Source organism: Hetaerina americana, unplaced genomic scaffold (genome assembly GCF_022747635.1).
Source record: "Hetaerina americana unplaced genomic scaffold, ioHetAmer1.1.p SCAF_14, whole genome shotgun sequence".
Taxonomy (NCBI): Eukaryota; Metazoa; Arthropoda; class Insecta; order Odonata; family Calopterygidae; genus Hetaerina; species Hetaerina americana.
In genome coordinates, this window is record NW_027286514.1 from 1173365 (window position 1) to 1195725 (window position 22361).

Sequence of the window (22361 nt, forward strand, 5' to 3'; positions counted from 1 at the left end):
TTGAAGAAAGCAGAGTTAAATGAGCTGAAAATTGCTTACACTTCAAATGTTGGTTAAATAAACATTGTGTTGTAATATGGAAAAGTATTACCTTAATGAAATTAAGAATACAAAGTAACTTTCCACTGTTCTTTATTAGCGTACAACCGGTTTCAACGCTCAAGCGTCATCATCAGGTACTACAAGTATTACCTTGTGTTATAGGCCAACATAATGATGACAAAAGGACAAACAAGCATGACGTTACTATACTTCTGTTTACTCTAAGTGAATGTAAGTCGCCTTGGAAAACTTAAGGAGAATATCATCTGTACACACAAAAGGAATGCAGTCCTGTAAGTCACTAGTACATTTTTGTTCAGGATGAAGTCTTAGTGTATTTGAAAAGTTCTTTCATACTGAGGAGTCTATTTTCAGTATATGATATGAATATTCAGATTTTTCCTGAAGGCAGAACTTTCCTTCTTTGATCATGTCACAGAAATCCTATGCAGGAAATAATTCATGCATAAAAAATGCATCATAAACTTAGTACTTATGTTTTAACTTCATTGAATTCCCACACAGAAAAAGACAGGCTCATGTAAAGTAAAAACATGTCAAATTTCTACAGTTGTAAATAATAGAAAATTGTCAGGATTTTTACTTCCATGGACACCTTTATACCTTGAAATAGTGTTGATCAGAAACCAAGTGCAAAAACTGACCTTTTGTATGCAGCCGACAAATGAAGATACAGAGGGCCCTCCACTTCCATCTTGGTTATTTGGCATCAGTTCCCCATGATGCTGAGACACCTTGGGGGATATGAGGTCAGCATGCTCCATTGGTACACCACCAAGGTACAGAGGGTGCTTAGGGCCTAATGACAGTTGTGTGAATGCTCCTGGGGTCATTGCCCGGTTTCCTTGCAGCCCATCAATTGAGAGAATGGCAAGGCGGCCGGTCCGAGAAACACGGGCCTCATGCCATGTGCCCAATGTGATTTGATTTGCGCTCCTGTGAATGTAAGGATATGGACTAATGACAGATGATAAAGACAATGACATTACCCTGAGTAATAGACAGAGATAAATGCAATAATATAAAATAGGACACCTTATCGCTGTAAGTAAATACAAATGCAGCATTAAAAGACAACATCAAACAAGTTAATAAATAAAAAACACATTACATCAAAGGAAACTCATGTATCAAAGCAAACTATAACCCTCCAAGAATCCATGGACTGAATACAATTTGTAAGGTCTCTAAAAATTGTTTTACTCTGTTTTTCTACAAAGGAAACTTATCAATTACTTCAAGTTCATTGCCTAATTTGCTGTAGAGCACTGATCCCGTGAAATATGTTTCCATTTCTGTGGGAGTGTAAAAAATGTCACATGAGAATAATTTCTGCGACTGGTGTCAGTTGTATGAACATATGAGGCAATATACTGACCTAATGTGAGCAGATCCAGTGCCCAGATCAAAAGTGAATATTAATATTCCATTGCTTAAATGTATTGCCACAAAGTCTCCAACTCCATCTCCCTGTCGACCATTATAGAGAAGAAGGCCATTCAAAGATTGAGCTTTGAATGTTATCTCGATTTCAAGCCAGGATGATACTGAAAATGAGTCCAAGCCAGGGTGTTGCAGGTAGCTGGTTCCATTGAAAGCAGGGACCTAAAATTGAAAGAAGAAAAAGAATCAATATTTTTATCTCTAAGAAGCTCCTCTCTTCTTACTCATGTTATCTTGTGGGCATAATGAATTTACTTTTTTGCTCTATCTGTGCTTTTCATGAGGGAGAACATCACACTTGGCAGGGAAAAATTGATGAAATTATGCGCAAAGTTACATTTTAGAATACTAAGGATATATAAGCTGGGTAAAAAATGAATACAAGGCCCATAGCATAGTCAGCTCATTTATGCATGTGACAATAAATATAGTTGAGGAGTGACTGAAAATGAAATGTGTTGGGGGTTCAAATGAAGTAGCAACGTGCTTTTATATACCTTTTTGAATGTGGCTCAATTATTTCAAAGGATATATCTTCGGTAAAAAATTTAGAGGTACAATAAAAAAGTTTCAATGAAAACTATGCCCTAATAATTTTTGTTCCACAGTCTTCATGACTCTTCCTCATAAAAATCATCAACAATCAAGTATATAACACAAAATAAGAGTGGTTTTGTCAGGAATAGGCCACTGGGGCTGTCTTCCCTACAATAAACTTTGCCCTTCCTACAGACATATTGCTGCTGCTCTAGCCATCACAAAAAAGCCATATTGCAATGGATGAAAGCGGTACCTGTGTCGGTGCAATGGAAAAAAGTGTTCACCAAAATGGCATCAGACTTTATAATAGTAGGAATAACCTTTAGGATAAATAAAAGAAAATGTTATCAAGAAAGAGTTTGGTACCAACATCATGTTACTCATACTATCACATATAGAACATAAGAAATTTGAGATGACTTTTCAAGTTAAATGGTCAGAGCAATTTATCTGATTACCATATGAAAAATTCTGAAAAATTGGGATGAATGAATTTAAGAACTTTCTCCATTGTGACATCTAGCATCTGGGCCTAAGGATGTCTTGTCACTCTTACTATTAACCCTTGCAATAAATGACAAGGCATGACATAAGTCTTCAAAAATCGATCACAGAATAAATTAGGAGGACTTGCAGGGTACCAACAATTTTTTTAAGATTTTTGGCAGAAGACAAAGTCTTTGGCAATAAAAAAGGATGAAACTGCTGCTATCTCAGAGTTAAAGATAGCTGTTATAGAAATAATGAAGCTTTTTTCATGGTCAGAGAAGACTTTGATTAACATAGCATTAAAGTGAATGTTGTGGTTTTTAAATTATACAGTATCCACAGTATATTTATTCAACTCATCCCAAGGACATTCCCAGATGATATTCTATTTATCATAAATTTCTGATATTTTAAAATAGTTGCACTATATTAAAAAAGAAAGCAAATACAAGAAAAAAATATTTTTTTTAGGTTTCACCATGGATTAGAAATTGCATTTGAAGAATGTTAGGAGTACAATGAAAGGCATTGGAATGCCAATGTAAGCATTTGCTAAAATGAAATACACATCCTTGCAATTCTTGCAATGCTCTTGGATAGCTGATGAACGTTACATTCATGTATAATAAAAACCATGGTAACAAGAGAACTAACAGAATTGCCATTTGCCACAGAAATAATAGCAAATATTTTTCTCGAGAAATTGGAGGAATGGACTTTCATGTACCTTGTGAAATGACTTTAGAGGTATGTTTCTTGGATGTCACATATGTGCATGTACTTCATTTCTCAAAGCAATGACTACCACTGTACATATTATGTATCGTTTTGACTCTTGGTTGATAACAGATTTTTTAAATAAAATATCTGATACAGAAGTTGTTTGACCAATTATAATCAATATATCTAGCAAAAGTTTCAATGCTGAAATGTTTAAAAATTTACTAAACTGATCCTAGTTATTTTTCATGTAATTTAAGAATATGTATCTTTGTCAAATAAAATATTGCCAACATTTTTAAAATGCTTTGTGAAAAATGAAATTAATCAAAGGCCCATATCATGAGCACAGTCAGCTAAAACACATGGAATGTAGGTCATAGGAAACAGGACTGTAGAGTACTCCTATTACATGCATAAGTTAACCCCTAAACTTAAAAGCATTGCTAATTAGCAACATTAAGTACAGTTTACTTTTCAATGATAGAAACATGCACTCAAACATAACCTTCCATAGGTAATTGGGTAATTAATAGATTTAGTTTCTTCCAGGTAACTAAATCAATTTATTGAAAAAATACATCAGTTTTATTTCATTGAGTTGGGACACCCAGCCTTTCCATAAATTGTATATTCCCAATTTTGAAAATATCAGGTTATGACACTGCATGGTAAAATTCAGTGTAAAATGTAATGAGTAGAATAACTACTGTAGATAATAAAGTATTCTGCCAATTTCACATATATTTCCAGCAATTTTAAGTTTTATGCTATAATAATATAATTTATAGCTATAATTATATAGGTATAGTTCTAACAAACCTTTACAATGTAAAGGCAATATCTTTAAATGACTCAAATTATTATCAGATGTATCCAAATTTTACTGACACTAACCATGAATCAATTGAATTTTAAGACCAATATAATAGACTGTGTACTGTATTGCAAGTGGTGTCTCATAACTATGAGCTTTTAGGTACAGCAAAATAATGAGAACGAGCATATATTATTTTATTCCACTTTGACACTTGAACTTTAAATAGTTAGTCGCAAGGGGCACCCTCCACTTCCAATTGACTCAAAATGGAATGATGAAAATACCTTCATGAATGGAATGGAATGATGAAAATACGACAAAATATCTTCACTCGGTATGGCTTCAATTCATGGGGTATGATGGCATCTAATTTGATTGAGAACTGATGATCAGTGTCTATAATTGGTCTAAGAGACCTTATACAAGCTATTACATTACATGACCAAACTTGTATTTTAACTACACATTTAAGCTGCCAGCTCAACAAGTATTTTGTCTCTTTTTTTTAGAAAACGGACAACTATAATATGATAGTGAATACAGGATTTAATTTCCCCAAGAAATTTTTCTTACCAGGATGGTAGGAGTCTATTTGTTTCACTAAAAATCACAGTAGAGTAGCTATACTGGTATAGTTCAGAATAAGTTAAGAGCATTGAAAATTTCTTAAATTCTGCAGTGTACATTTGGCATTGTTAGGAGTTATCAATGCTAGAATTGAATTGCTGCAGCCCTCTATTTAGCTTTTATACTCCTATATTTCTTTATGTACTCATATTTTTTTTATCTTTGTATCTTTCATGACCTGATCTAAATAGTTAAGAATAGGTGAATGATATTGCCAATGCTACAGATATATTGAACAAATTGGTACCCTTTATTTTGCAGCATCATGTGGACATGAGAAAGCTATCTGCAATATGATTGCTCATAGTTGATGAAAGTCAAATAATATGATTTGTTTTAAGGTCAGTTTACAGCTGTTTGAGTGATTTCAGGAGGTTTTTCAGAAATTGTTTTGATTTTGTGGATGAAATATGGATACACCTACATATGCTTGAAACTAAGAAGCAGTACAAGCAATTGTAGGGAGTCTGCTCCAAAGAAAGTGATGACCATTCCTTCAAATAGGAAGATTATGGTGACTCTATTTTGAGCTTTAAAAGGAATAGGTTTTCATAGACCACTTAGAAAGGGTTGAGCTATTACAGATTCATACTCATATACATTGCTATTAGATCATTTAAAAATAGAGATGAGAGAAAAATGCCTACAACTGGCCCACAAAAAAAAACCTTTTTCCATCATCAACATGCACCAGCTCAGTCTTCTGTGCATGTGGCCACCAAAATGATGGGGTCATAATTCAAACTCATTCCCCATTCCTCCTATACAACAGAGTTGGCACCCTCAGAGTACTAACTGGAGCAGCATTGGATCAAAATGCATAAGTCTAAAGGGATACACTGTTACAAACTGAAAATTATTTAGCAAAAAAAAATTAAAGTATTCATTTTTACCCTGACTTTTCAAACACTCATTGTAGATCTTTATTCCTCATCAATGTAGCAGTCTTCTACATCTGTACCACTATATTCAGGGAGATTCACTTCTAACCAATCATTACACTTCATTTATGGTACTGAATAAAGCCCATCATTGTATTATGAGAAATATATTTTCAGAGGCTCTCCACACTCATATATCTGCATGTAGAGTGATTTCTCAGAGGCATTGTTATTATCTCCCCATAAGTAAACTTCATTTCCACTTTTAGAAGTCATTTTGCTTTACACAGATCTGAAGAGATCTAACATTTCAGGATTCAATCTTTATGATGACCTTAGTTCACTGATGTTGAGCAATATGAATGGGTATGCATATGATGAGCTATTTTATCTCCAGAATTTTTTACTTGAGAGGGTTCCAGTGCCTCTTTATTAAACAAAAATGCACAGAAGGCTTTATGAGCTGCTGTACTTGAGTGTAGCATCTAACCAAATGTTCATCAAATAATAATGTGCTTGCCTAATGCCTTCCAGGTTAAAAATGCATAATCAATTTTATTAAAGTACATATATATAAGCTACATGAGCACATGAAATAAATTGGTCTATGTATAGCTATGTCTAAACTTATCGGAAATGAAAAATATATCAGTGGTATTCGAGTATGTAAGCCACAAGTTTCAATTCATACATGCATGAACAATGTATTGGTGGTATTACACTGACCACTCATTAGTTACCAGAGTTTGATAATAGTATCCAGGCACTCAGAAATACTTAGGATACTTATGCTAGATGTCCTATAGGTTCTAAGGTTATTGTCATAGGTAGTTATCTACAACTACCAAGATTAAAATGTACTAGGGTCCATGAAGAAAAGACAATAAGTAAAAGTTGCATTTGTAATTAAAATAATAAATAATTAAATATGCACATAAATGTTAATACAATTCGATAAGTGAAAATGTTCAGTAGGGTATGAATATTAATCAACATGATCCATGTAGAATTTCTAAACTGTTAAATTTTAGGACTTATATTAAGAGACCTGTCTAAAAAGAATCCAAGCTCACATTTCCCTATGCACTGCAGTGAGGCTAGTCCAGAACTACTCTCCACATGTGTGAAGGATTGCTTTGTGAGCACAGGTGAATTTATTTAACATTGCTTTGCGAGTAAGTAGGTGTTTTTTAGCCAATGCATGAGCTGAACTACCTGTCCATCGGATTACCAGTTTACTCGAGATGGCAGGATGCATAGAGCAAAGATGCTGCTTCAATCTTTTCCAGGAGCTGGGTGATTACCAAGCCAAAACAAGTCATAAGATTCAGTTCGTGTTCGAAGATGACGCCGAGGGGGCATCACATATAGGAGTGGTTTGCATATTTAGAAAATGGCCGCACATCTGTGGAGAGTGACCAGCATTCTGGAGAGTCACGCAGGGCAGCTGCTACCAAGAAGGTACAGAATTCATTGATGAAACATAATCATGATACAGTGCAGGAGAGATCGTGGATGGGATTGGTCAGCAAAGATTCCTCGCATGAAATTTAAAGGGAGAACCTGGATGTGTGAAGAGTAGCTACGAAATCCGTACCTGAGCTGCTTAGGCAAGAACAGAGACAACTCCATCTTGATATGGTGCTGGACAAGTTGGACTCCCCCAGGACCAATTCTTAGTTTCTCTGCACCGTGATAACCGGGGATGAGTCATAGATGCATAGGTACAACTCAGACATAAAAGCAGTCATCACAATGTCATTCATTTCCCTGTCATTCCTCATCCTCAAAAGCCCAACAAGTGTGATAAGTGTGGAAAAAAATGACTGTCTTCTTTGACAACTGTAGCCAGCATGTATGCATCATGAATCCCCGCAAAGAGTGTAAAAAGTTACAAAATAATTAGATAGAGAAGTTCTCTGCTATCTCTTTGGGGTGCGGTTTGTCATGAAAGACCAAACCTGTGGAAGTCAAAAAACCAGCCGGCGCCTTGCGACAATGCTCCAGCTCATTTATCACACTTCATCTAGGTTTTCTTGCAAGAAATAAAACTTTATTTATCCACCAAACTTTGAGTCCTCCAGATATGGTTTATGCCAATTCCCGGTTATTTCCGAAGAGAAAGATGTCACTGAAAGGCCTTAGATTTGAGAGTGGAGAGGAGATGATGGGAGAGAAGCAAGCCATTCCAAAAGATGCCTTCCAGAAGTATTTCTGGCCGTGGAAGGTGGACTTTTGGGCTAAGTGTGTGAAAATAGCAAGAGAGGCATCCTTTGAATGGGACCATGTCTCCAAACCCATCAGATTATCATCAGTTTTTCCCCGGCCGAGGGTCTGATACTTTTTAGCAACCTCATTAGAAATGTACCATTTAACTGCTTTCTGCTAATGTTATTTGCAGTTTTTCACCCAGGAAATGTCAACTAATAAAGTGTCTCATTAATGTGTTAAAGTGAGATTTCAGCCTATTTGAAAGAAAGTAATTTATAAACTTATAATTAAACATACACTATAGCTATCATAAAGAGCGATAATAAGACAACTTGAGGAGACTCACAAAAAACTAGGGACGGATTTTCATAACAGATAGACTTGGACTAAGCAGACATATAGATGCAGGCCAGTTAATCAATTTGTTAGGCCCTATAGACTTCTACTACCTGAAAAATTACTTATGCGAACAATATTTGAACTGCTATGAACTAGAAAAAATATCATGTAAGTTTGCAGGCCTTGCTTAGACCATTTCTTACAGGCAATTTTCAGGCCATTCCTTGCAAAAGTCCAGTGAAAAACTACTTACATGGATAACAGGGCCTTTGCATGGGGGGTCAGTCCTTCCAGTAGGGGGACATGGAGCTCTGGAACCTTCGTCTGGGTCAGTAGATGATAAATCCTCCACTCTAGGGCAAGTGCCTCCATTGCCGTCATGTTTGCACCCCACGCTTCCCTCATCATTGATCTCACATTCACCTGCAATTAAGGTGTAGTTATTGTGACAGCTGGAAAAGAGCTGTGGTCTTCTAACCATGAAGGAGAAGGAGAGATAGACTAAGGGAAGGCAAGAAGGAGATGAGGAGAGAGTTTGAAAGATGTGCAAGGAAGGGTTTGGAATTGCTATGAATGTTATTTTCAAATGTCTAGACCAATGAAAACGTCAGGGAAGAGATACCTTGAGTTAAACTGACACAATCAATGTAAATCTCAGTTTGATTAGCAATGATCATTCTTCCTTCAAGTGGCTAAAATATTTGACAAATATATCATGTTTACATATAATATGCCATGTAATCCCATTTAATGTCATGGAAAAAACAGGTAGATAATTTCATAAAATAAAAATTATTTTCACATCATAACATTTCAAAAAAATCTAAATTTTCTTAAATCGAAGTGAAAATAGATTTCATGCTAGAAAAATACATTTTCGTGTGAAAATGTTTTTCTACCTTTAATATGCCATGTGCTAGTGTGTCTACATGTACAATGAAAATGTTCGTATTCTTAGATGATACTAATGCTAACTCAATGCAGTTATAAAATTGAAAAAGCAGTAATAATATTTAAAATCGAGATACATATTTATAATATATCCCTATTAAAATGAATTGAAAACCTTGAATTTTCCACACAGTGTTGATGCTAGGACGGTGCCACTATGCACAGTGGAAGGAGACCGCTGAATGCATATACTTGCATTTTTTCTCCGCCTTCGAGAGAGGCAGCCCCTGCTTGCTGGCCGCTCTGTGGTTGCTGTCATATTTCTGTTCATCATTGTTCAATTTCTCTCAAGATGACTGAATGAGTTGATTAAAGACACCTGATCCAGATATTTTTGGCAAAACATGAAATTTCAGTCGTTCATCAACCTCCCTACTCTCCAGATATGGTTCCTGGCAACTTCTGGTTGTTTTGGGAGTAGGGAGGAGGACTAATGGAAAAAACGAAGGTGGAGATGAGCACCATTCTAAAAGAAGCTCCCGGCAGTGGGAGGATTGGAGGGTCAAGTGCGTGGAGGAGCAAGGGGCCGACTTTGGAGTTTAGGGTCCCAATCCCATCATACAAGTAAATTTTTCCCCGGTCAAAGGTCAGGCACCTTTCAGACCACCTTCGTGTATCAAATTTCGCATATAACCGTGAGTTTTCTATATGTAATACACGTTTTTAATCCCAATAGGTCCTTATTCAATGGCTTTTCCAATTAAATTGCGAAAAATAGCCCTTTGAGTTCTAGTCCTAGTCATCTTAATGTCGCTCCTGAAACGTCGGCTGCTCACAATTCGCCACCCCGGTGACGGTCGTCGATCAGGCCGGAAGCCCGTCGCGAGTCCGGCAGCCCTGTTCTAGGAGTGAACTCGCGCTCTTCGCTTAAATCAATCTCGATTCGGATGGAGATGTTTCGGTGTAACTGAGGATTGCCATTCACTGAGTTTAGGGTGGCGAGGCATTTTACCCAGATTGTCCGAAAATAGTGGTCCGCAGACCGGCTGCCCATCCGCAAGACACCGGACGCCTGTCGCAAGCGGACTATCGGGTAATACATAATTAGTGCACAAATACTTCCATTTTTTGTTTTCATTAACTTATGAATTGATTGTGCAATTGATGATCATTGATTCATGTATGTCTTGGAAAAATATCACGACCCGAAAATAAGACGATTTGGGGATACTTGATATACACTTTAGGAGCAGCGAAATTCCTAAGACTACTAAACATGCAAATATACGTATGAATCGACAATTTGTTTCATTTCTCGGCAGATTAGAATATACTATGACTGCAATGTCAAGGGATGGTAAATATATCTATTTCTTGGTGTGGTACTTTCCTCAATCAATGGTTCTAGCAAAAAGAATCATTTTGGCAAATTTAGTTGCTGCCGAGAAAACGTAGAGTAAATCGCATGAATTTTCATCGAGGGATTTAATTATTTCGTGGACGTAATGCGCAAGTAAACGTTGAACATATTCTATGATTGCAGGAGATTTGCGTGGCACATTTCGTCTTGCCCTACACATGCTTAACTCCTGATAAGGGTGAAGACTGAGAGACATAACTTGTGCTTTTTTCCATATTATCTTTGTTTCGGGAGTGAACAATGTTCCGGAGGACGCGGTTTTTCTAGATTTCAATAAAGCTTTTAGCTAAGTACCTCATGGTAAACTACTCACAAAGCTAGAAGCCTAAGGTAGAGATAAAAATATCTTCGGCAGAATTCAAGACTTTTTAATGGTCGCGTATGAGTAGTCATAGATGGTGTTAGCTCAAATGCAGTAGAAGTTACTTCAGGTGTTCCACAGGGAAGTTTTATCGGACCTCTTTTATTCCTACTTTACGTTAACGATATTGACTCCGTAGTTACTAGTAAGATATGTTTATTTCCCGACGAAGTAGTGATTTACAAAGATATACGTATTCCTGAGAATAAAGTGTATTTAGCAGATGATTTTAATGTTATACAACGTTGGTGCGACACTTGGCAATTAGAGTTAAACTTAAAAAAGTGCGTAGGGATGAATTGTTTGAATAAGAGTGATACCCTCTCGAAAGCCGTGAGTGAGGAAAAGGAATGAAGTAAACAAACTCCATACCCTTCCTTCGCATGCTCATTTTTTTCTAAGCAATGCTTTAGTTGCTCCATTTCTCCATGGACTCACGATGACCCCTTGGCTTGTTTGTGGCTCTCTCAGAGACCAAAACGCCGTCATCAGGATCTGCGTGCACAAATATCTAAAAATGAGCCCATAACTGCGTATTTTCGGGTCATAAGGTGGCTGCGCTACCTAGAGCGTGGCCCAATCATCTGGCTGAAAGCACAAATTCAAAACTGAAAAAAAAATTAAAGACTTAACATTCTGTACTGATAAACGCCGATGATACGGTCGGGTTTCCATGGCAGGGAAACTTCATCGATTAGAGAGAAAAACGAAATAACTTAAACAACATTTCTTCTCACATGTTTTTTGCGGCAACATAAAAAGAGACTTGGCCACGGGGATAACCGTAAGACAGCAAGTGATACAGGTTCTTCCGCCATTCTGGCGTAGGATTAGGCGTCGAGAGAGAGAGAGTGGATCGCACTTTAATGTTTATGGCCATGGTTATTCCACGAGCGCGGTCACGACTATAAAACAAACTCCACTCTTACCGAAGGCATGAAGCGGGAAAGGGGGGTCATTAATTGCCACTCTCAATTAGAAACACCACCCGCAAGGGACACTAGGAGATACCCGAATGGCTCCAAATCAAGAGAATATTGGCCGCGGTCTCGGAAGTATGCACACTTCCGTGCCATATTAATTTTCCTCCCCGAGTGCAGCAGGGCACAACGACAAAGAACGACTCTCTCCCGCAAAAACACTCCCCGAGGTCCGCGCCAGGTGTGAGAGGAAATTTCCACCAGAGTTACAAGGAGCGGTGGATTTGAGTTGACGAGTAATCAAGCGATTTTTACGAGGGCGTCCCGGGCGTTGTATCCGCGTCGCGGGGATGAGCCGGTGATCGACGGAGCGCCACCTGCTGGGGGACGACCCGCGGCTGCAAATCACGGCCGGGCACGAGGGCGGGGGTGAAGGGGGAGGGAAGGTATCGGCCTTCAACATTAAGGGAGACACGTTTGTGCGCGGGATGAATAATAGGGAGGGAGTGGTCGAGCGCCAGATTTATTATCCCAGGGTCACCAAGAGGGGAACTCTATGAGGTGCTTTTGGAGGAGAGGCCGAGAAGGGTCGTCTAGTATCCCGAATTTTGCGAAAAGGAATCGCCAGACGGATGTACTTCCGCTTTAGGCTGCATTTCCCATTCGCGAACCAGGATGTACGAGTCATTTATTTTTAAATCCGAGGACGATCGATACATTTTAAGCAAAAAATAACTATTACAACCTACAGATTTCATAAAACGATTCAATCAAGTAGTATTTTTTACGGGAGGCAACCGACAGCTCAGGTCATTGGCGCCATTAAGGGTGGATGGGAAAAAAAGGGTGGAGGGAAACCCGGCGATGGCATTAGTCTTCTCTTATTGAAAGGCGTCAAGGGATCCTCAGCTTAACGTCCCATCCGACGGACGTCGTACTCACACTAAGTGCTCTCAACAAAGCACCTCAGATATGGATCGGGATACCACTGACAAAATATTTGTTGTCTCCAGGATTGGAAACAAAAAATATTTTTTACAACCCGGGCCCTCTTGGTGGGAGGCCTGTATCTTAGGCACCATACCCATCCCCTAAATCAATCAAGTAATAAAATAAAACGGTATGTAAACGTACGAAAATCGACAAAGGACTATTGAAATAGTATAATATAAGGTTGATAGTCACTTAAATCCTAACTTAGGGTTGAATTTAAGTCCACATGCATGGCAGAGATATTATGTATATTAGATCCAATCATCACATAGAAAACAAAATATTACTGAAGGAGAGAAATTTTTCACTTTACCTCTTGAAATGCTCACTGCGGAATGAATAGTGATATTGAAGCACAGAAAGGAGACCACACGATCCATTCGACCTACCCATTTTGTAAAGCGCGGATCGGGAGCGGTGGTAGATATATCGAATGCGTATCACACTCTGGAAGCGCTGGACGACCCTAAAAGGCACGTTACGACGTGAGAACATCAATCAATCGCGTTCATTTCCTCAAGAGCGTTAGAAACTCCAATCTGAAACGATTTAATTGATGAAATCTTGTTAAATTGATTGATTGAGTTACCCTATCGGCGAAAATGGACCGTCCGTCAGAGGAAAGAGAAGTTAAGGTTTGCTTTGACTACCAATCCGAGATCAAATTTCATTGCATTGAAACTGTCGGGTGGAAATACCACTCACACCGCTGACGAACCGTTGGCATATGAGGACGAAAAAGTTTCCGCGGCACCAGTGCCTCACATCATCACATTTGCAGACCTAAGCAAATTGGATTACGAATAAAAACCACGATTACTCGTATTCACCATTTAAGGGTATAAATAGAGCAGAGTAAGTTTAATATTTTGAAATTATTGAAAACTACACACATTCATATAAATACACACACATATACATATTTTACATAGTTGTATACCAATACTACTTAAAAATAAATTTACTTACGTTTAAAGCGGTATGCGATTCATATATCTGAGAGCCCTTAAATGGATACTAAAGTGTTCGCCAAAATGATTTGCCGGCGGACTAAACAAATACTAATCATATAAAAGAATAATAAAATCATTTGACAAGACTAACAAAAGGAATAATATTGTTAATGAAATGGAAAACTTAGAACATATAGCTTCCTAAAATATCTTGAGCCTCCAGGGTCTTACCAGTTTGTCTAATATTGAACCCTATAAGGCCAACTCTCCCTCTAAATTTCCCTTCATAAAACGAGAATTATTCAGTGTCACTAATCGCCATTGGCTAAAAAGCATAACCCCCAAGATACTACTCGCAGGTCCGTGTCCCACTTACCGACGTCGAAGCCCTTCATGGCGTCACCGAGGTGGCCAGGCGCGTCTTCCGTCGCAAACCTGAACGTCCTGCCGTTCACCTCCAGGTTGCGCACGCAGCCCTTGAAGCCGGAGTCGGTGGGGAGTTTGGCGGCCCCGATGCCGTCGTCCTCGGCGGCGCCCCCGAGTAGACCCGTCGTGTTCCCAGGGCCTCCGACGAAGAGGGGCTCCCGGAACGTGATCCGGGAGAACAGGCCCTGCGGAGAAAAATTAAGGGGATGCGGTGAAGCATTTCACATCTGCCAGCGTCCCCATGGAAATCACCCTTGCCATTCTATCATCAGGTGGCACAGAAAGTGATTTTTTCAAGGGCAGTGCCACACACGCTCGCCGCACCATAGCGTGCCAGGAGTCAGCGTGGGGATGAGATGAGGCAGGAGGGGGTTTCTGGTCGCATCTCTCGACTCCGGAGGGCCAAGAGGATCAAGTGATCCCAAAGTATAGTGTCTCGTGATCCCAAAGTACAAGTTCAAAGACTAAGGGTTCATCGTCGAATTGTAGTGCACACGAAATAAAGCACCATTCCACTGTTAATGCAATATATTTTGGCCTCGTTTTCGACGCTACTTTGTCATCTTAAAGTGAAGCCGGAAGATGACGAAGTAATGCCGAAACTGAGGTCGAAATTTATATTATTAATAGTGCATTATTACTTGTTACGAATCGATTAATTTGGGAAGCGTGGTATCTCAGCGAATACAGCAATCAGCTGCCGACAGGAAGGTCGCCGGCTCGCGTCTCGGGTCATGCCTTTTGAATAACCCAATCTAAAATTGAAGCGATGGGATCATCTGATCATTGCCTGGAATTCGTGGACAACGCAAATAAGGGAGAAGATCTAGACTCTATTATCCGTTTATGAGTGAATTTTATACTCATTGTGACTTAGTTCGGGCTGAGCTCTACCCTCATTGGAAATATATATGCATACATATATTTTTTGGTTAATTAATACTATTATAATGATAATGAAGGCCGCTCCATTAAAAAGCTTGTGAAATCTTCTCCAGAGAATTTTTGCTCTCATGCTCTCTCAGGCTCTACTAAATAGTTACTCGTTAAATTTAGAACCAACTGGAAGATCCGAGGGTGGACGTCCTCCCGCTTTGATGCAAAGGTTACTTAAAGTTTACTCAAAAAAGTGCGTTAGCTATGAAATTTTGGAAAAAGAGCATTTCTCTCCCGAACGTCTACTGCATCGGGAACACCGAAATGGAATGTGCAGACTTGATTAAATACCTAGGCTTTACCCTCACTCACGGCCTCACCTGGGTAACACACATATGGGGAATATGTAGGTTTTTTGGGAAAAAATTAGGATTTGCTAGAAGAGTACTGGGTGTGATGAGTACTAATGTGATGAAAATGTCAAAGAGAAATATGAACTTTCGCTGATTAGGCCTCATTTAGAATATTTATCTAGTATATGGGATCCTGACGAAGTTGGATTGATTGCCGAATAGGATCACGTGCACCGTAGAGGAGCTGAATTTGTAAAACTTTCTCACGATAAACTTGGTTGCGTATGCAAAATATTAGAGGAGCTATGTTGGGATTCACTCACTGAGCGAAGGTTAAATTACAGATTTAATCTATTGCATACATTGGAAGGATGTCTCTTTAGTAGTGATGCTGAAAATGTATTATTACCTCCATCGCACTAGCGAGATCATTCAAATAAAATTGGAGAGATAAGTGTAGAAAAGGTAGATTTGAGTTGTCAGTTTTTCCTTAAACGATAAGGGATCAGAATTATGTTGTGAGGTAAAAATATTCGAGTCTTGTGTGTATTCACCCCCCGCCACACCCTAGTGGTGGCTTGGAGGGTACTAAAATATCAAAGGTTCGGGGACTACATTTCTCTCCGCATCACATCACACTCATTCATTGGAAATCACTGCGGTGCAGTTTTGGTTGCCCTTCCAATCCATAGCGTGTTTCTCTATTCCCTGTGGTATGGAAACAGAAATCACTTAATTATTATAAACTGAGTCCCTAATGGCTGAGGTGTTCTATTCCGGTCAACATGTAGCGGAGACTGTACAAACTATCGAATAATTTAGCTTCTACTTTCGGAGTCGACGTACGTATTAACAACAAACGACCTGCATAGCTTTGGAGTGATGGGAATTTAAAATTTACAACACTGCAATAGACTTTCAAACAATGTTCTAAACACGATACATTCAAAGTTTTATAAGTTCGACTACTAAAAAAACTCATTCAAAAACATTTAACAGCTACTTTCCAAGCTCTAACCTGCAGCAGGTAGAGGGAACAGCCACAAAGGCGTTCAAATCACCCGCCGCATCAATCGCTGATGTGTTGAGGTGACTCTTATGTCACTCAACCAGTCGTGATTTTTTGCAAAGAGGTCATTTCACGAAATCATGAATGCAATCTTTTTGCGAAAATCTAATAGTTGTGCATGCCTTGTATTTGAGATGAATTACTAATCCTCAGATTCCTTTTTCCATTCCTCCAGATTTCTTTCCCTTTCTTTTTCAACCGAATGCCGGGAACGAAAAGTGTTGCGATGTATGGCTTATTATGGAGCGAATAGCCAACCACCGAGATTATAATGATATCAGGAAAGAAGAGGAAGGTTGACATTCACATCATATACGATATACAGCCAGAATAATGGTGCAGTATATGATCTACGGGAAATTATTTTTTCTTAAAAGAGAATGTGTTTTATTTTTTACTGTCCTCATTGCAACACGTTTAGTTCGTTGCACTGTAAAAAATGGTGGTTTTGGTTAGCGGTGTAACTAGTGTGTGTTCCATCCATCCATCCAGGGTGATCCACTGAGTTTTCCGCACTTAGCGATTTGCATTTTTATCCCATTCGGGGTAATTTACCTCCGTTCCTGACCACTGCAGTATACCCAGGGTACGCCCGGGGCGGATCCCCCTACCACTGGATCCCCTCCCCTCCGGCCACGCTAGTGGTCTTCGCACGGATAAAATGATTCATTCAGTTAAATTCACAAGATAGGAAACAACTGGCGGTATTTTGTCGATCCGAAGTCAGACGCCAAGGTCAAACTGATCAAAAGATTATTTCGATTCTAGTTAAAAACTAAAAAAGGTTGAAGTGCACGGAATCTCCGATGCTTCGCTCCTGACATGAGAGGTATTGACGACTGAGGAAGAAATTATGCCTTCTTGATCCGTAACATGAAAAGAGGGTAATGGAGCTAAATATTATTCAAATAAATATATCCATTCTAAAAAAATTTGTACTTTTACACAGATTTTTATTATCTGTGGAAAGTAAAAAATCTTTTTAGTATGGATAATAAATACTTCCACGAAGTGAAGACTGAAACAGTATATCAAATAAAAATAAATAAATTTTAAAATATTTGGTTTGTAAAACACATTTATTCAGTGATAATATCTTTTATAATATTCTGTTGATGAAAGTATCCACGCATTAACCCAAATTTGTGGCAATATTACTTATAGAGATAAAAACGTTTAAAATTTGGAATATTAATCGACAGTCCATTGAAGTGAAGGTTATATGCTGAATAATTGGAAGGATGCTAGAGTTAAATATTAATATTAATTTTTGAAATTAAGTTAATGTTCAATTGGATGGATGTCTCTTTAGTAGTGATATTGAAAATGCATTAGTACCTCAATCGTACCACGGTAGGAGAGATCATGTCAATTAAATTAGAGAGATTAAGTGTAGAACGGACAGATTTTAGTCGCAATTTTTTCCGCGAGCAATAAGGGATCAGAATAATATTATCCGACCGCGGTAGGGTCATATTCGGATCCAAATTAGTCTGGTGTGTATTCACCTCCTGCTACACACCCTAGCGGTGTCTCCCAGGGTACTAAAATATCTAACGATTCCGTCAATCACTAGGGATACAGAATCGTCAAAACTGGTAGGTAAAAAGTATTTTTACTGGAATTTAGAGAGATCATTGCATTGATATCCATAAAAATGCCTCAAGTTGACGTGGGATGACCTCATTAAGGCCTCATACCTGTTCGACTTTAATTCACTATTATTATTATGAGAGCGTTCTTCCGGATTCATTAACATGCCACAGAGTAATCTTATGAGAATGAAATCATTCAATGGCTTCATGCATTCCTCTGTTACGGTAGAAAGTCGAAAATTATGCCCTACACTTGTTGAAAGTTGAAGGAGCAAGCACAGTGGTAAGTCATTACTCTTCATTCTACACTAGCAAATACTCCTCTTCTCATTACTACTTACGAATCAAAGAAAAGAAAATTTTATGACGCGAATATTCATTCGTATTCTTGGAATTCCAATAAAATTATTTTTGTGCCATCTAATTCTCTTTCGGACGACAGGCATTTAAACTCAAAGAATGATCGAACTTCTCGATAAAAAGGAACTGGATTTCCTGAGGAATCCTTGGCTCTACATTGCCGCTCAACTTCCAAAAAAGATGACGACCAAAATTAAGACACCAAGACTTATAAGTATCTTTCATCCTTTCCACTGCGGTCGTTAGACCCTCCAGTTAAGAGGGTCAAAGGAAGGATCCTTAACCGGTAACCTATGCTAATAAAATGATTATATGAATGCAAATATGTATCGGGCAGTTTATCGTTCATTTTATGATCTGATCATAAAAACGGGATGCAGATATTATTAGTATTATATTATTATTACTATATTCAAATTCCAATTCATCAAAAAAGGTCAGTTCTCCGCAGGAGACCAACTGGTAAAATGTTTCCCTTCCTTCATGATCGATTCCCCCCCCCCAATAGCACCTAAAGCGTAAGTTAATCAAGTATCGCCATGGTGATTGCGGTGTCCTAGGAAGAGAGGTTGAGTCCCGGAGTGCGAGGCAATGATTAATATTATTGACAAAGAATGGGAGGTAATGGAATTTAGATTGAAGGTGCGTAAACTAAGTAGTAATGAATTTTTGGCATAGGAGTAGTTCCCTCCCGAACGCCTACTGCATCAGGGATACCGAAATAGACAGTGTAGACTCGATTTAATACGTTGGCGTTACACTCACTCACGCCCTCTCTTGGGTAAAATATATACGGGGAAATATGGACAGGCTGACAAAGAATTAGTATATGAGAGCGTTGGGGAAACGTGATGTAAAGTATAAAGACCAAAGCTGTCTTTCATAGTTAGGGCTCATTTAGAATATGCTGCAAGTATATGGGATTCTCACGACATTGGATTGATTGCCGAACTGGTGTGCGTGCAGCGTAGAGGAACTAGTTTTGTAAAATGTTGTTGTGATAAACTTAGTAGCTTGCCAAAATTATTAGAGGGTCTAGACTGGGAATCACTCACTTAATGAAACTTAACTAAATTTTTGGAAAAAGAGCAACTCCCACCCGAACGCCCACTGCATTAGGAATCTTGAAATGAAATGTGTATAATCAATTAAATACCTTGACGTTACCCTCACTCACGGGGAATATGCGGGTTTATTAGGAAAAAGTTAGGATTTATTAGAACAGTACTTGGTAAATGTGATGAAATGGTCAAAGAGAAATGAATTCTGTCGTTGGTTAGGTCTCATAGAGAATGTTCTGTAAGTATATGGGGTCCTCATTGATTATCGAAATACATCGCGGGAAGTGTAGAGGAGCTAGGTTCGTAAAACGTTATGATAAACTTAGTAGCGTATCCAAAATATTAGAGGAGCTACGTTGGGAACTACTCACGGAGCGAAGGTTATATTACAGATAACACATCTGGCATTAATTGCTTCTTTAGGAATGATGGGGATTGATAGCCCGATCGCACTACGTCAGGAGAGGTCGTGTCGATAAATTTAGAGAGACTAGGTGTAGAACAAATAGATTTAAGGTGCCATTTTTCTCACGAACGATAAGGGATCGGAATAACGTTGTTTGGGGAAAATACGGGGGAAAATTATTCTGGGTCAAAAGCATTCTGGGACATAATCACACCCTACCACACACCCTGCAGGGTACCATGTGTTATATCGTCAACATACCTCCCTCCAGTCGATAGGTATTGCAAAGTTTCAGTAATTGCCCCACTCCCACCCAAAGGTGCCCCGATCAAACTTAAAACCCTTGAGCAGGTCTGCATATGGCTTTTTGAAGCTTACCGGTGCCCATCATTCAATGTTGTTCACTAGGCCCCAATTTCCCTTTTCCCCCTTTTTTCTTCTCCTCCCCCTTTTAACTGCCCACCCAAATCCCTCCCTCTCTCTCCCCCCACCCGTGGGCGTGTATCCCAGGGCGGATGTTACCCCTCCACAATTCAGCCCACTCAAACTCGGTTGAAAGTAAAATCAAAGTCCCGAATTCCTCTACGTCATTAAACCACTCGGAAAATCAATATTGTTTCACGAATAAAGAATCGGTCGGCCTAAAAGCATGTGGATCAAATTAAAAGCCATAAAAGATATTTAAAAAAAGATTCATTCGGCTGCGCATTAATTAAAAAAAGCGAAAGTCATGGAATGATCTTCATAAAGAGAGTTCAAAGCGATAATATGTTATACATCGCTTATTATATGATGTATAATGTATCGCTGAGTATGTTCATACTTCGTTGAGAATTGAGATTAGACAATGAGAAAGGTATAAATGATCGGATTCATAAATAAAATGCTTAAACTGATGGAAAATCCCAAGTCAAATTTTGCCTGATTGGAAAAAAACGAGATGACCTATTAGACAAAAATAAAATGGGAGTATTTTCGTTCAGGGTTAAACCAAACGAAAGAAAAGAAAGCAGTCTTGTTTCCACATCAAAGTTGGGCGTTAAATATTTCAAACCGCCGCACCCAGAGGGGTCTCGTTATTTTTTTAGCCGAAACAATCGCGGCGAGTGGGCATTTCCAGTGAAACGAAGACGTGTCATATTCATTCATTCTGACCTGTTGCTTGAACGCCCCCCCCCCTTTGTGCCGTGAACATTCCAAGCTATCCTATGAATAATTCAAGCACTTAATTATCCCTGGTCACATCTGAATTGTCGCTCGCGAATTATCGCAGTACTGATTAGAATTCCGTCACGGGGATGTAGTCCAAGGGATTCCGCGTGTAAGTGATTCATGGTCAAGAAACATTATTCTCAACTGTTTGGGCTTATGCTTTTGAACATAAAGAGTGCCCATGGCGCATCAGTCTTCTGAAACGGGAAAAGGCTCTTAAGCCTAGTGAAAGACACTTTTCTCCATCCAAGCCAGTCTAATAGGCGAATGTAAAATTTGATCGACAAAGAAATCTAGAGCTCGGATAACAATATGAACTAAAAGCTAAAAAATTGCAGTAGCTGCCTGAAGCTAAAAAAAATACAAACTAAATTCATCAAACTAAAATGATACACTAACAAGTACACATAAATTTTAGCACAAAGTTTTGATTGCTTTTTTTATACTCTTCTGCGGGAGATAGGGCTGAAATGGGTGTGGATAACTTAAACAAAACCGTAAATTATCAATTAATATCACCACGTGTGCGGAAGAACGAAGACCAAAGTACATGGGTGCATAATGTCCATAGCTGACGAAAGGGGGGAAAGTATCCGATCTGAGGCTGAAATAACTTACCTATTTCCTTGTTGAAAAGAAAATAATGGTGAAACGAAAAAATAACTCATTCAAGGCGCAAATAGTTTATCCAAAGCTTGAGGTTTTCGTCGTTCCCCATGTCACATGACATTTTCAAAATTCTTGGCGTGGAAAACTTAGAATTTTGAAGGACTAAACGAAAGTTAGACGGATTAAAATATCGACATTCTCAACTGAAGTGGGTTTTTGGGACGTTTTCAGGCACAACGTAACGTGAAAACTTTTCACAGACAACAAAACAGTTTCTGCGTAATTTTTTACATCATATCTTTTGGAAGATACAGCCCATGATATGCATGTTTACAAAGTTTAGAATAAATTTTTACTCAAGATACATCGGTAAAAATGTTATGGTTTGGTTTTTTAAATATTGGTTATATTTAAACGCCAAAAAAACCAGAAAAACTGGAAAATTGAACACAAGTTCGTTTGTCTGTACATGTAAATAACAAGTAACTGCTTAAAAGTGTTGATGTCAAATTTAATTTAATCGGCTCTATTCATAGTTATGAAACATTAAATTTCACATTAAACTTTCTCAATTATTCGAATTTGGAACTGGTGCTATCAGTTAAACGGTGGGCTATAGGGCATTAGCCAATGAAGAGTCACACAGGTAAAACCTATTTGTTAGTTATTATATCACATTTAAATAACAGCACAACTATATATGTACATATATATGTATATATA

At 38.5% G+C, this 22361-nt stretch overlaps 1 protein-coding gene across 1 annotated transcript in view; it reads right to left on the minus strand.

Moving 5' to 3' along the window:
• The window catches only part of LOC139686289 (pikachurin-like), a 342727-nt gene that overhangs the window by 7880 nt on the left and 312486 nt on the right, over positions 1 to 22361 (minus strand). The window contains exons 6-9 of the mRNA XM_071583431.1: positions 14048 to 14282; positions 8387 to 8556; positions 1442 to 1668; positions 708 to 999 (exon numbers count right to left, since the gene is read on the minus strand). Coding sequence (XP_071439532.1) covers positions 708 to 999; positions 1442 to 1668; positions 8387 to 8556; positions 14048 to 14282 — 924 coding nt within the window. The remainder of the gene's footprint in view (positions 1 to 707; positions 1000 to 1441; positions 1669 to 8386; positions 8557 to 14047; positions 14283 to 22361) is intronic.